This window comes from Lygodium microphyllum, chromosome 23, assembly GCF_053477565.2.
Source record: "Lygodium microphyllum isolate KBCC chromosome 23, Lygodium_microphyllum_v1.1.10, whole genome shotgun sequence".
In the NCBI taxonomy this organism is placed as follows: domain Eukaryota; kingdom Viridiplantae; phylum Streptophyta; class Polypodiopsida; order Schizaeales; family Lygodiaceae; genus Lygodium; species Lygodium microphyllum.
This window is the reverse complement of record NC_141157.1, coordinates 109,373,943-109,387,828: the sequence shown is the minus strand read 5'-3', so window position 1 is coordinate 109,387,828 and position 13,886 is coordinate 109,373,943. Positions and strand designations below refer to the sequence as shown.

The following is a 13,886-nucleotide window of genomic DNA, read 5'->3' as shown; positions in this document are numbered from 1 at the left end:
GAGGGAAGGGGTGCCATTCAATATGCGTGGTTTTCATTTGAAAGCAACAAGGTGGTTTTCTTCTAGACCTTCCATAACTTTTCACATGATAGTTCTCCTACAGATTGCTAAAACTTGTGCCACCTTAGAGCCCCACCATGCACATGTCAATTCACATACATGTTGTAAGGATGTTGGTGAAGGGACCAAGGCATGCACAAGTGTTCATTGAGTGGGATCCACTGCTAATAGCGAATGAACAGAGGAGGAAAGATAACCGCGGTGAAAGGAGAGCAAAAGCAAAGTCGAGATGAGAGAAAGGAATAGAATGCCATTTTAAAAAACTCCACGTGACCCAAGTTAGCGTAGTAAATTGAAGCTTCTCCATTTTTAGAGCTACTTTGTTCAGTGTATGAAGCTTCGCTTTTTATGGGGTTGTGGTCTACAATACCAAGACACGTGCACGTCAACGACGGCTGTGACGACTTGTGGAGGTTAATTGACTTGTGTCATGCATGTGTTGGGGCCCTTAGTGTGAACATAGGACACAAGACTCTCGAGTCTCACCATCCATCATTATTTCTGGCTAGGTACACACCAGCACAACACACGCAAGAGTCTCACCATCCATCCATCATTTCTGGCTAGAAGAGTGACCCCCGGTTGGTGGGCCGAGTGATCCCTTACTCTCTCCACGTGTCAGTTGCGCACATGCGTGACTTTGGTTGGAATTCTCGACCGTGCTCGGTCGCCTACCTTCCATCGCCAGCCTTGAACCACCCATATGCGAACAATCGCCTCCAAGTGAGAAGAATTCCTGAGCTGAGTAGAGCTGAGCTTCTTCTTCTTCTTCTTCTTCTCCTCCTCCTCTCTGTCTCCTGTGGGCATAGACGCGCACACACACACACACACACACACACACACACACACACAGGCCATAGCTATGGAGGAATCGCACTTCCAACCGGCTGCGCTCGTGAGCACAGACGAGAATAGCGATGCCGAGTACATCTATGCCAATGTCAAAGGTGCTGCTCCCCCTTCTGTTCATTCAATCCTTTTGGGGCTTCCGCAATCCTCTTGTATTTTATAATCTCTGATTAATTCACCATAACCATTGCGGGCAAAGCTGCATAAGAACGGAACTTCTATTTAATTCACCATAACCTTTCGGACCAAAGCTGCATAAGAGGGGAATCTCTTATTAATTCTCCATAACAATTGGAGCCAAAGCTGGAAATGTTGACAGAAAACCGTGGACATTCGATGCCTGAACGTCTGAACCTGATATAAGGATGCCGATCAGGTGCAAACCTCAGATGAGTAAATATTACAGGAGCTCCTTACAGATGAACGGTGCCTAAAATAGTACGTTAGGCTTCTTAACCTTTACGCCAATCCATTGGCACTGTCATTGGGCGTAACAGATGAACTGAAGCAGCTCCACTTACTTTGTAATCGCGTACAGTCTTTATCGAACACCATTGCGTCATAGAACAGAGACTACCTTGTTCTATCTGTAATCTTCATGCCTTGGCAAAGAGTCAGATTGTGTGATTTCAACGAAGCTTTGGTTTTCTTTCCACCACTGGACAGTAAATGTGATGCTTTCTCTCTTGCATTGCAGCACCGATCATGTCAGGATTTGCCATCAGGGCCTTTGTCTGGTCCTTGGAAAATCGTGTGACTGGACCACTCCTATCACAGCACTTGAAGAAAACAAATTTGATTACTAGAGTATGAGTGCTACTCTTCTAAGGGTTTTTGTTTGACTATAATTGAGTTGGGCTTTGATTTCAATTTAGAGCAATCACTTGTGTCAAGTATTGCAAGAGCATCCCTTGAATTCTCAAGAGATTGACAAAGAGAGGATTACTGTTTGACAGGTATTCTTAGATTCACGTTACCATGAAGTCCCCATGCATGTCCCCCGTTTCTCCATAACAGGTGAGTGAGGCAAATCATATCCATGTCATATTGCACACATTTTTGTCAAACTCCTCTGTAACTGTGATGCAGGTATATTTGAACTTATGTTGAGCAAGTTTTTCGAGTGGTCTGGCTCCAGGACATACTAAAATAGAGCTGTTGAATGGGCTGCACAGTTTATGAGGAGCCTGCTGTGTTTCAATTGGATCAAGAACTCTCTTCATGTGACCGGCTAGCTTCAGCTTTCAACTGCTTAGCTTCATCATGTAGCGCAGATTCTTATGAACACTTCCACCACTGGACGATCCAAGACTACTCCAAAGCCTACAAGGCCAACAGAATCACACCTACAATGGTGGGCAGTTGGCCTCTGCCGCTAAGCTGCCTCAGCTAAGTCATTAGTCATTCAGTGTAATCACATATCAAAATTTGTGCTATTTTTCCAGGTTGCAGAGCGCTTTTTGCAGGCCAAAGAAGATTCTTGCAAATCTAAGGACAACATGGGTTTTTTCATCAATTGCTATGAAGCAGATGTTTTGAGACAGGCAGAAGAATCAACTGCTCGTTTCAAGAAAGGTCTGACTTTGATTGAATCTTTGTACGCCATATGATGTGTCAAGTACATATGCATTGCTCACATAGGTATAGAATGCCAAACTTGCCTGAACAGATGACAAAAGGTTTAGAAAGAAAGGGTAAGTATAGTGTTTCTCAGATGGGTTGTAATTTTTGGATCATGTAATTGTGCTCACTGCTATTCACATTTCCTTTGGAACTAAATTGCTTAAAACTTTCAGACAATCATTTATTTGATATGTGTGATGAAACATGGTGCCTTCGTTACATGCCCAATTATACTTCTGTAGTCTGTTAAAGGCCTCCAGTTTATACAGCTTCCATGTAGCCTTTCCATCAGTAAGCTTATGGACCAATACAACAAGGGTTGGCTACTATGGCTCAACCAAATGTTTGAGTCTTGTCATACCTTGGCAACAATAGATAGAGGTGGGTGCAGCAAGACCATGCATTTGATATTCTTGAAAATCAAAACTTTCTGTGAATGAAATCAACAGAACTGTCGTATTGTTATTGAAATGCAGTAAATAACTTCAGAGAGGCTACAGGGTGACTCATAGATTATGAGGAATGAGGAAAGATGTTTTCTTCAGGATTAGGGTTTCCAGCAATTTCTTTCATTTTCAGTCATACAAGGTCTGGCATTGTTGCACTCCTGATTGGTTATTCATTCAGGCCTTGTAAAAGGCTTCCCTGTTTGTTACACACACACACACACACACACACACACACACACACACACACACACATTCGAACTCCCTTATGGGGCTAATTTTATACTTTGCCTTGGAATAGCTTGGCCCAGGGGATGTATTAGTAGAATCACTCTTTTCTCATTTTAAGAACAAAACTGTTCTAGTTTTCACGATTTGTAGAGGTTGTTACTATTCAATCATTCATCTTTCATCCAATTATGATAGGAACTATGAAGTTTCAGCATCATGTTTTCTCAAGATTTTGTTGAATTGTGAATTAGGGCAATCATTGTCTATTTTGGATGGAGTACCAATAGCAATAAAAGATGAGATTGACTGTTTGCCATACCCAACCACTGGTAAGCTCAGATAAAAAATGGTAGTGTGTGCTTTGGACCAAAACATTTTATACCTCAGAAACACATTGATACTTGAACTTTTTTGCAGGAGGCACAAAGTGGCTACCTAAGGTACGGGCAGTCAAAGATGATGCAGATTGTGTGAAGCGTTTGCGTAGTTGTGGTGCAGTATTACTTGGAAAAACTAACATGCATGAACTTGGCATGGGAACAACAGGGATTAATCCACACTATGGGTATTGCATCTTGTTTTTGATGATGTGCTGGAGCACTCAAATAGAATGTCAAAAGTACACCTGAAAGTACATGCCATTTATTTCAATTTCTTTCCTTTATGTAAGCTACAACTTTTGTGGCCTTTCCTCAGTGCAAGTAGAAATCCCTATGATAGGAGGAAGTTTTCTGGTGGCTCATCTGGAGGATCAGCAGCTGTGGTTGCTGCAGGCCTTTGCCCTGTTGCTCTTGGTGTTGATGGTGGAGGTATCCGCACTGAATTATTAAATCTTTTGTATGGTTCTTCTTTTATTGAAAGTTGTAGAGAAGGTGGAAGGTTGATGTTTAATGATGATGAATTTTTTGATTGTGTTTTAAAGAAAACATATTCAGCTGCACATTTTCAATGACAGGTGAATTTACTTTGTGCAATGTCCCTTGATTTTTCCAGTCCGTAAAACAGGACCTGAATACTTATCTCTTACTGATAGTATCCTCTGTTTCACTAGATTTTTAATACCAAAAATATATCAGAGCCCAGCCATCAAATAATCTATTTCTCTCTGTCCATAGCCCAGAAGGGTGAGGGAAATGGTATCTGCTGATAAGTAGAGGAGGGTGAATCAAGAATGCAGCCAACTTGCTCTGATAGGATGAACATGGTCAAAGGATGTAAAGAGGGAAAGGAAAGGAGAGGGAAAGTGAAATAACACTGCAGCAAAGAACAATGCATCAATTTGTTGAGATGGCAAGCTCAACACGTGCGAACATTGATGATGGACCACCTGCCTAGATGGGTCCGCACATCTATACTTAGCACATTGGTGGTCATTATGATACTCACATAGCCACTGACTTATCACTTATTATATTTAGTTTGTTACGCTTATCTACAGCTTGTAGAAAATCAGAGTGCAAGCCAACATTGAAGTGTGCACAAGAGGGAGAGAAGAGCTCAAAAGTACAAGAACAAGTCTTGCTTATTCAGTTACTCATGAAAGTACAACTTGGGTCACTCTTACTCAAAGGTTGATGTAGACCCATGGACTGTTTATATAGCCCCAACTGGCTAGGGTTAGGATTTCCCCTTCCCCTTAGGACCATTCACACTTGCCTTCCCTTATCTACTCCTATATAAGGAGAGTTCATATACCTATACTTTCAACACCCTCCCTCAATGCGAGGTGGCATTGGAATATAAAGCATAAGAGAATGCCAATCCTTAACCCAAACTAGGATGCCTTTATAGATTAGGCTACAAGGATGGTTATAGGTAGAAAGGATACATGACTCAAAAGAGTCGATCATCGTTGGATTGGGAGGCAAAATTAGCCTTCAATTCCTTAGGTACTTTCCAACATTTCATATTTTTTGGGTATTTTTTCCAACAGTTGTTTACAATGTGCCCATTCTTTTTACAAAAGGTACACTTATTGACAATTGTATGCACCAAGACTTGGTCACGGGATGTTGGAGTAGATGTTTGACTGGTGCTTCCTTATTTGTGATTCCTTTTTTCTTCATCCAAACAGGATTGGATGATACTTGCCAAGGTAGGATTGGGAATATTAGTAAGAGTTGTTATAAGTGTGGAAAAAACATTTTTGACAGCTTTTAAAAGAATGGCAATAACATCCTCATCATGGATTTTTGGTGCTTGCACTAAAGAAAGGTGTGTCATGAGGCTCTTCATATGATAAATAAAATTTTCCAAGTCTTTTTCTTCTCTATATTTCAAGCTGAAGAATTCAATCTTAAGGAAAATCTTAATGTTTTTACCTGTAGCACCATAGAGCTTTTCAAGCTCATCCCATTTCTCCTTGGCAGTGGAGAGCTAATTAACATGATGAATCAAGGATTCATCTAAGTGTAATATGACTATTGCTTGAGCATGTTGATCATCCTCCACATCAGAAAGATTTGTAGGGTCAACAACTCTAGTCTCTTGAATGAGAGGCCAATAACCTCTCTTCATCATTTTGTACTTAATGAGTACTTGCCAGGGATGAAAGTCTCTGCCATCAAATTTATGAATCTGAGGATGAAGGTCGACATAGGCTGAAGCCATAGGAAGGTCTTACTACTTGCTTAGTGCAAGGAGCAGTGTCTAATTCTTTACAAAGGGCCACTAGTGCAAGAACAACAACAATGTGGATTTTATAATTAAAACTTCAAGGTTAAGAATGATTGAAAGTTATACATATGAAGTATTTCGAAATAGGAGTTAGGTGGTCCTTGCCTTTGACCAACCCTTTTTTTATGTTTGACTGTTTTTCTTGACTTTAGTGATGTGAACTTAGACTGCACTTCTGGCTCCTGATAATGTGGCCGATTAGAGGAGTTCTTAGTGGAACAAGGCTGATCAAGCAACTCTATGCCATGGGATGAATCAAAGAAGAGTACAATAATTGAAACCAGCCTTCCTTCTTGGAATGGATGGTGATAACCTGATTTAAGAGTTAATTACAACAATAAATAAATGCACATAAAATGAAATATACACTTTACCATAACATTCTTGGACAGTAGACACCCTGTTGGCCCCAAAATTGGCGCCCCTTGCGGTATTTCTTTAGCTTTCATTTAATTGGAAGGAGTAGAACTTGAGATTCTTCAATCTCCTCATGCTAACCAATTGCTCTTGCTGTCATAAATGTCCAGCAAGCCTTTAAGGTCATTTGCCCCTTGTTTCACCCAGGACTTCTTCTCCAATTTGACCCTTGGCTAGCCAAATGCTGCCCCAAATCAGTTTGGGATGGGCTGGCTCCTGAAATCCCTTGATAATCTTCAATTATCAGCTGCTGATTTCAGTCCCTTGAGCCTTCAATCTCTGGCATGGATCCCAAGGTGGTTGCTAAACCCTAATTTCTGCTGTGAATTAGGGTTTACTGTAGAAATTACAGATCAGCCCACCAAAAATGGCTGAGATCTTCTCCAAATGGCTGAGAATTGCTGAGAATGGTTAAGCATAGGCTGAAGGAGATGAGAGAATGCTGTAGAGAGAGAAAATTTTGAGATTTGTTGCGAAGAACTGATCAAAATCAGCTGCTGCCCTGCTGTACCAGCCCCAAACGGATGCACCAACAACAATAAGAGCATCAAGACTATGATCTTCAGGAGAAAGTGCATCAGCAGCAATTGTCAACTTCCCAAGGTCAAGAATATGCAATCTCCATCACCAAAAAATGGTCTCCAATGGCTGGGAATTGGCCCCAAAAGCTGGCAGCAACAGTCCAACACCTCTTTCCAACAGCTCTAAAATGAAAAAACGAGATTTCCCTCTCTCTTCAACCCTATTTAGCCTTTCCCCTACTTGCATGGGAAAGTTTTGCCAAGTGGCAGCTTTCTTAATCTATTTTTAGCAATTTAATTAATTTTGAAAATTAATTCAGCCCTTAATCCATGCCCAAAAAATTGACCTTGCCCATCCAAAAATTAATCGGCTAGGCCATTTGCAACCCAAAGCGGTCCCATGCATTAATTGACCCTTGGACAAGCATTAATCCGTTAATTAATGCCTAGTTCCTAGTGTCACCACTGACACTTAATGGCCAATTAATGGTCCTAGGGGCAAACTGACACCAAAATTCACCTAGAATCTAACAAGTGTAACTTGTTACAACTTTTGCCTTTGACACCCATCTTTTTCACAGGGTCCTTCGGTCTTCAACTGTGAGAAAGTAGCTTGCACCTCACATGTGCATCTTTTAATTGCACATTTGATTAATCCTTTAATCAAATGCCAATTAAACATAAGCAAAGCATCAAATTTTCACGTCGTCATGATAATAATACTCATTTCTCTGATTTACTAGCAGCAAACAGTAAGAGACATAAGCTAAATGCATTAGTAGTGCTAAGAAGCACTTGTACCAACTTCCATTCTTTAACTCATAATGAAGGTCGATCTTTACGAGCTTAGTAGTGCCCATGGAATGAGAGGAAACTCTGCATTTAAGCTCCATAGGACAATAACAAATTGTGACAAGGGCTTTTTTAGTGATTAAAATCATTGTTGATAATGCCCAAATTGAAAAAAATGAGAATAAGAAAGCTTGAAGCTTCCTGGCTATGGCTGCCAAGAAACCCACAGTTAGGGTTTTATTGATTATGGGCATTAGAGAGAGAATGAGGTCAAACCCTCTTAGAGGGAGATGGCTCACTAGGGGGGACTATGAGAGCCCTAGCTGGGAAGATGTCACGCTGCCCAGACTGCGCCTTTTTTGCTATTTCAGCAATGCCGCCCTCTTGCGCCCACAATGTCAGGGTTTTTCATGCCACGCTGCTGCGCCTTGAGCTGGGAAAGAGATCTTTAGAAGTGATCTTGAGTTGAAATGCTCTCCTTTGCTCTTCCTAGGTCCTCCAACAGAGGTGGGTCAAGCTGTGGCTATGGAGGTCAAGAGGCAAGATGAAGAAGACGAATGTTCATGTGCACTTAGTGCTGTAATGAGGCTGAGGGAAGCTAAGGATCAAAGGTGGCTCTGATACCATGTGGAAAATCAGAGTGCAAGTCAACATTGAAGTGTGCACAAGAGAGAGAAAAGAGCTCAAAAGTACAAGAACAAGTCTTGCTTATTCAGTTGCTCATGAAAGTATAACTTGGGTCACTCTCACTCAAAGGTTGATGTAGACCTATGGGCTATTTATATAGCCCCAACTGGCTAGGGTTAGGGTTTTCCCTTAACCTCAGGACCATTCACACATGCCTGTCCTTATCCACTCCTACATAAAGAGAGTTCATATGCCTATACTCTCAACACAGTTGGCATAGCTATAGAACCAGTCGACTAGTGTAGTTAGTTATGCACTGCTTGACTTAGTAGGCCGCTTTCCTTTATGTTGTATCTTATCTATACTTTGTGTATATTGTATTGTGTGTAAAAAGAAGAAGAAGAAACGAGCAAGAAAACGTTTTGGCCTCCATCTCTCTTCTTGTGTTTTTGAGTGAGCTTCCTCTTGTTTATACATTGTGTGCTTGGCGTAGCAGCTCAAGCAAGTCCCCCCACCACGCAATTCTTAACATGGTATCAGAGCGGCGCCACTGAGAGATGCTAGTTTTGAAGGTTGAAGTGAAGGAGAAGAAGCAAGGTTCGAGCAAGTAAGCAACGGGTAAGAAGCTCTCTTATTCTTCCACTTTTTCTCTTGGATAGTGTATGTGGAGACATCGGAAGCAGGGTAGAGTGAAAATCTTAGATTGCTGTGAGATTTGTTATGTGAGGAGAGCACTGTATATTCTATATAAAGTCCTTTAGGGCTTTGTTGCAGCTTCAGGATGCATTTTGGAGCCGCAAGGTTGTGGACAACAGTTGTAGGATATATTGCAATTTCGGTTGTGTCGACCGAAAGTGGGTGCACAGGTTGCAGATTTCGAATCTATAATTTTTGAGGTGTTTCATTAGATTTATCTGCAAACAAGTGTGTAGATTACATGTATTATTGAGCAATTAGTGAAAAAGGTTAAAGAACCATCACGGGCTTTCTTTGTGTAAAGACACGGATCCATAGCACTCCGGTTGTAGCCCTGTGACTGCATAAAGACATCAAACTTATGATACCACTCCCTAGGTGTCTGTTTCAAGTCATAAATACTTTTCTTCAATTTGCACACTAGGTATTGCCTGCCAGGTTCTGCAAAGCCCTTAGGTTGCTCCATATAAATCTCATCATGCAAGTTCCCATGTAAGAAAGCCGTCTTGACATCCATCTGGTATAAATCCAAGTCAAGCTGAGCAACCAAAACCAAGACTAAGCGCAGGGTGGTCATCTTAACCACAGGAGAAAAGACCTCGTCAAAGTTCACACCATGCTCTTGCTTAAAACCTTTGCCACCAATCTAGCCTTGTATGCCAGCTTGGGGTGTCCAGGGGTACTTTTTAGCTTGTACATCCACTTGCATGGCAAAGCCTTCTTGCCCGTAGGCAAGGAAACCAAATCCGAAGTGTCATTCTTATGCAGGGAGTCTATCTCAGACTGCATAGCCCTCTCCCAGGAGTGACTCACCCCTGCGCATAGCCTCATCATAGGTGAAAGGCTCTCCTGCATATGTAACCAAGACATAATGCATCGAGGGCTGAAATCTATCAGGTGGATGTCTGTCTCTAGTAGACCGTCTCACGGTAGGCTCCGCTGCCCTGCCAACTGCCTGTCCAACACCCTGACCATGAGCATTTGCTGTAGCTGTAGGCTGTCCAACTGGCTATGTGGGAGCTCTTGGCTCCTCCTAAAATATGACCCCGCGGATCTCAACAACTCTCTTAGGCTGCCTATGCATTTTGTCTTCATGGAAGACTACATCATGACTGCGGATGACTTTCTGCGCCTGCGGATCCCAGAGACGATAACCCATCTCGCCTGCATCCCCATAACCAAGGAAAATGCATTTGACACTCTTGGGATCCAGCTTACTTCTCTTGTCCCTGGGCACATGGCAAAATGCCTCACATCCAAAGACACGAAGATGCGCATAAGAGGGAGGTTTTCCAATCCATACCTCCTCTGCAACCTGGAAATCCAAACCACTAGAGGATGATCTGTTTATGACATGCACAGTTATACTAACTGCCTCAGCCCAAAAGCTCTGTGGTAGACCTGCATGGCTAAGCATACCGCGTACACGCTCCTGGATGGCTCTATTCATCCGCTCAACCAAACCATTCTGGGGGGGGTGTAGGGGGCGATCAACTGACGCTTAATATCCCTCTCATCACACAACTGCTCAAAAGCACGTGAGACATACTCACCCCCATTATCTGTCCTTAGGCATTTTAGCCTATACCCAGACTGGTTCTCAACCAATGTAAGCCATCTCTGAAACACAGCCAAGACATCGGATTTCAGCATAATGGGATAAGCCCAAATTTTTCGTGAAAAATCATCTATGAACGTAACAAAATACTTTGCACCACCCATAGACTGACAAGGCATGGGCCCACAGACATTCGAATGTACCAATGCCAAGGGCTCACTCATGCGTGGCCTACCAGACTTCTTATGCGTAGACCTAGTCTGCCTGCCATAAAGACAATGCTCACATGAATCAAAATATGCATAATCAAGGGGTGATGAGTACTGTAAACCAAAAAGCATTTTCATTCCCTTCAAAGACATATGGCCCAAACGGGCATGCCAAAGAGATACATGTGGGATAGAACCCACAGACAAAACGTGATCAAGGGAAAAAGCTGATACAATCGAGGGGTAGAGACTGCCAGCCTTGGCACCTCTTGCAATCACAAGTCTGCCACCAGTGATCTTTCATGCAGAGTCTCCAAAACATACATGATATCCTACGTCATCAAGCTGTCCAACTGACATGAGACTGCGTGTTAAAGCAGGTACATGACGTACATCCTGCATAACAAAATTGCTACTAGAAGGAAACTACAATCTAATATCACCAATGCTCATAATATCAAGAGAGCTGTCATCACCCAAGCGTACAGAACCCAAAACAATACGGTATGAATGAAATCACTCTCGGCAAGGTGCCACATGAAAGGACGCACTTGAGTCCAAGAGCCAACACTGTGCATACATAGAGTGTATCTCTGTCATATGCGAAGCACTAGAAGAAGCTGCTAAGATATAATCATCATAATCAACATTCTCAGGCTGCATAACATTGATCTCTTCAATTTTAACATTGGACTTTGCAGGTACTATGCTGCGATCAGAAGACTTATCCTGCACTTTGTCTTTCCCCTTATCTTTGTGCCTTTCATTGCGCAATTCATGGCATTGTGGCCTAATATGGCCCTTGTTCCCACAATGGTGACAAGTAACATCTACATTCCTGCCATGGGATTTGCTACGTGACTTCCCACGAGACTTGGACCAAGATTTCTGAGAATCCCGTCCATGGCCATTACCAGTGCCATGCTTTCCATATCTATCATTCCTGCCTCTAGCTGTCATAGCATGAGACACACGAGAGACATCCAAATTCTTACTGTTAACCTCTTCCTACAAAAGAGCACTCTCAACATCAGATAATTTCAAGGTAGCAATAGAGGCACATAATGCAGTGCGGAATACATCCCATGACTCATTAAGAGTACCAAGCAAGAAAAGAAAAGTAATATCCTTTGCAAAAGTGATGTCCTGTGAAGTCAAGTTTTTTAGTATAGCATGGAATTGACTCAAGTGAGCAGACATAGTCACATTTTCCTTCATGGCAGATCCATAAGCTGCTTCAGCGAATACATCTGACTTGCTTGACTTTTCTTATCATAGAGATTTTTTATCTTTTCCCACAATTGCCATGCACTCTGTTCTTCCTCAAAGACATTATAGTGAACATGTTCTGTGAGAGACAATACAATAGTGGACTTGCATAACTCATCAAGCTCAAGCCATTCCTTATCTGGCATAGTTGTAGGCGGATGCCCACTTAACCTCAAAGGTTTGATCTACGATTTCTGCACCAACACCTGCCAAATCTGGCTCTTCCAATAAGAGTAATTTGTACCATCAATCTTAGTGATGTTGAAAACAGCATGATCAGTGGGACGAACTCGCCATAATGCAGGCTGGAAGACTATAGATAGTTCAAAACTACTTGTTGTTTATTGCAGAAAATGATAAAAAAATCACCAAAATTGAGAAAAAATGGCGAAGAAAGTGGAACCAAAGCTACTGCCCACCAAGTACTAGTGAAAGTACATCATTTCAGAGTGTTTCAGCATGAAAAATCCATATCAGTCCATACATATATGCTTGCTGTAATAAATTTCAGATTTCAGTAAAAGAGAGCTAACAGTGCCAAAATTGGATCCCAAGGCAATCAGATACTGGCAAGACCAAAGCCGACATCATGCGGGCATAGCATAAGCATATGAGGGTCGATAAGATGAATTCAACACCCAAGTATGTCATACAAACATCTGCCAGTGATGAGTAGGCACACTCCCCAGGCAACGGGGCAAAGTGTTCCTGCCACTACCAAAACTTGACACAAGTAGGTGTCAGTTCACAAAGATATAGATCCAAAACTGAGACTTAGCTCATAAGCATACAGTGAACCAATACATATGATGTATCATCCCAAAAGGTAAGAAGTCCCAAAGTCTCAAGTGTCTGTAACTGCTCAATAGCATGTAACGGCTCAATGCATAAAAGTACCACTTGCTCAATGTCTGATAAGCATTCAAGAATGCTCCCACTGGCACAAAAGCCGTATGTATGAGCTCAAGAGCTCAAGCCAAGGCAAGACACAGTGCCAATGACATAAGTCCAAGACAATACATCAATAGTACATCCCGAGAACATGTAGGCGGTAGAGCATCTGTATGTAGCATCCATAAGCATGTAAGACGTCAAGTATATCCCAAGATACAACTCTGGCAAGCCAATAAATAGCTCAAGTAAGCTCCGAGAATCCAAGGTCAAGCCAAGACCGAGCTCCAGTAGCAATAGGCTCCAAACAATGTAACTAGCATGTAGTAATGGCATAGCCTAAGCATGTCAAGACCGGTCAGATATAAGCAACATACATGCCATAAGTACATCCAAGATGGAGCATCCAAATGCTTTGCAAAGCGAGCTCAAGCTCAACCAACGATTTCGAATCAAAACCAAGCTCTATGTCGAGCCCCAAATGTCAATACATCACCATATATGCCTAAAACATAGCACGAAAAGCATAGGTATAAGCATACATGAGTAAAATGACTTCAGGCCAACTGTGTACAGCAGTGATTAATTGTTCAAAACTGAGAATTTCAGCACCAAAATCAGCTCCAAATGGTTGCCAAAAAATAGACATACATTCCCCTAACATCCGGGCATCAAACGGGACCAACCAGGCATCAAATGACAATGCCAAACAAGCTGTAGCATCAAATGTCAGTGTAACACTGTCATAAACTGCCTGTGGACTGTTATGACAGTTCCAAAATAGTGTTAAATCAGTCCAAATGCTATGTCAACACATCAACCATCAAAACCAAGCATCAAAGCATGTTTATATGCCCGAAATGGAGCCTTTCCAAGTGCCAATGGAGGGGGAGAGCTGCTGTTGTGATTGTCAATGCTGAAGACATATATAGGAGAGCTGCGTTATTCCGCCAATTGTAAATGCTGGTCCTAGGGCTGCAAAAAATGGTGGCCAAGCTTCGGAGGGGTCTGGTTAAAGCTA

General features: G+C 42.1%; 1 protein-coding gene across 2 annotated transcripts in view; it reads left to right on the top strand.

Moving 5' to 3' along the window:
• Positions 1–732: 732 nt before the first annotated feature.
• LOC148016606 (fatty acid amide hydrolase-like) overlaps positions 733–13,886 on the top strand; it is a 30,301-nt gene continuing 17,147 nt past the window's right edge. The window contains exons 1-8 of one of the 2 annotated variants that reach the window (XM_087663718.1): positions 733–1,007; positions 1,607–1,716; positions 1,866–1,926; positions 2,085–2,263; positions 2,355–2,484; positions 3,461–3,538; positions 3,627–3,774; positions 3,906–4,018. In XM_087663718.1, the coding sequence (XP_087519844.1) occupies positions 923–1,007; positions 1,607–1,716; positions 1,866–1,926; positions 2,085–2,263; positions 2,355–2,484; positions 3,461–3,538; positions 3,627–3,774; positions 3,906–4,018 (904 nt within the window). In that variant the 5' untranslated portion in view covers positions 733–922. The remainder of the gene's footprint in view (positions 1,008–1,606; positions 1,717–1,865; positions 1,927–2,084; positions 2,264–2,354; positions 2,485–3,460; positions 3,539–3,626; positions 3,775–3,905; positions 4,019–13,886) is intronic. The other variant, XM_087663719.1, reaches the window with a different exon arrangement.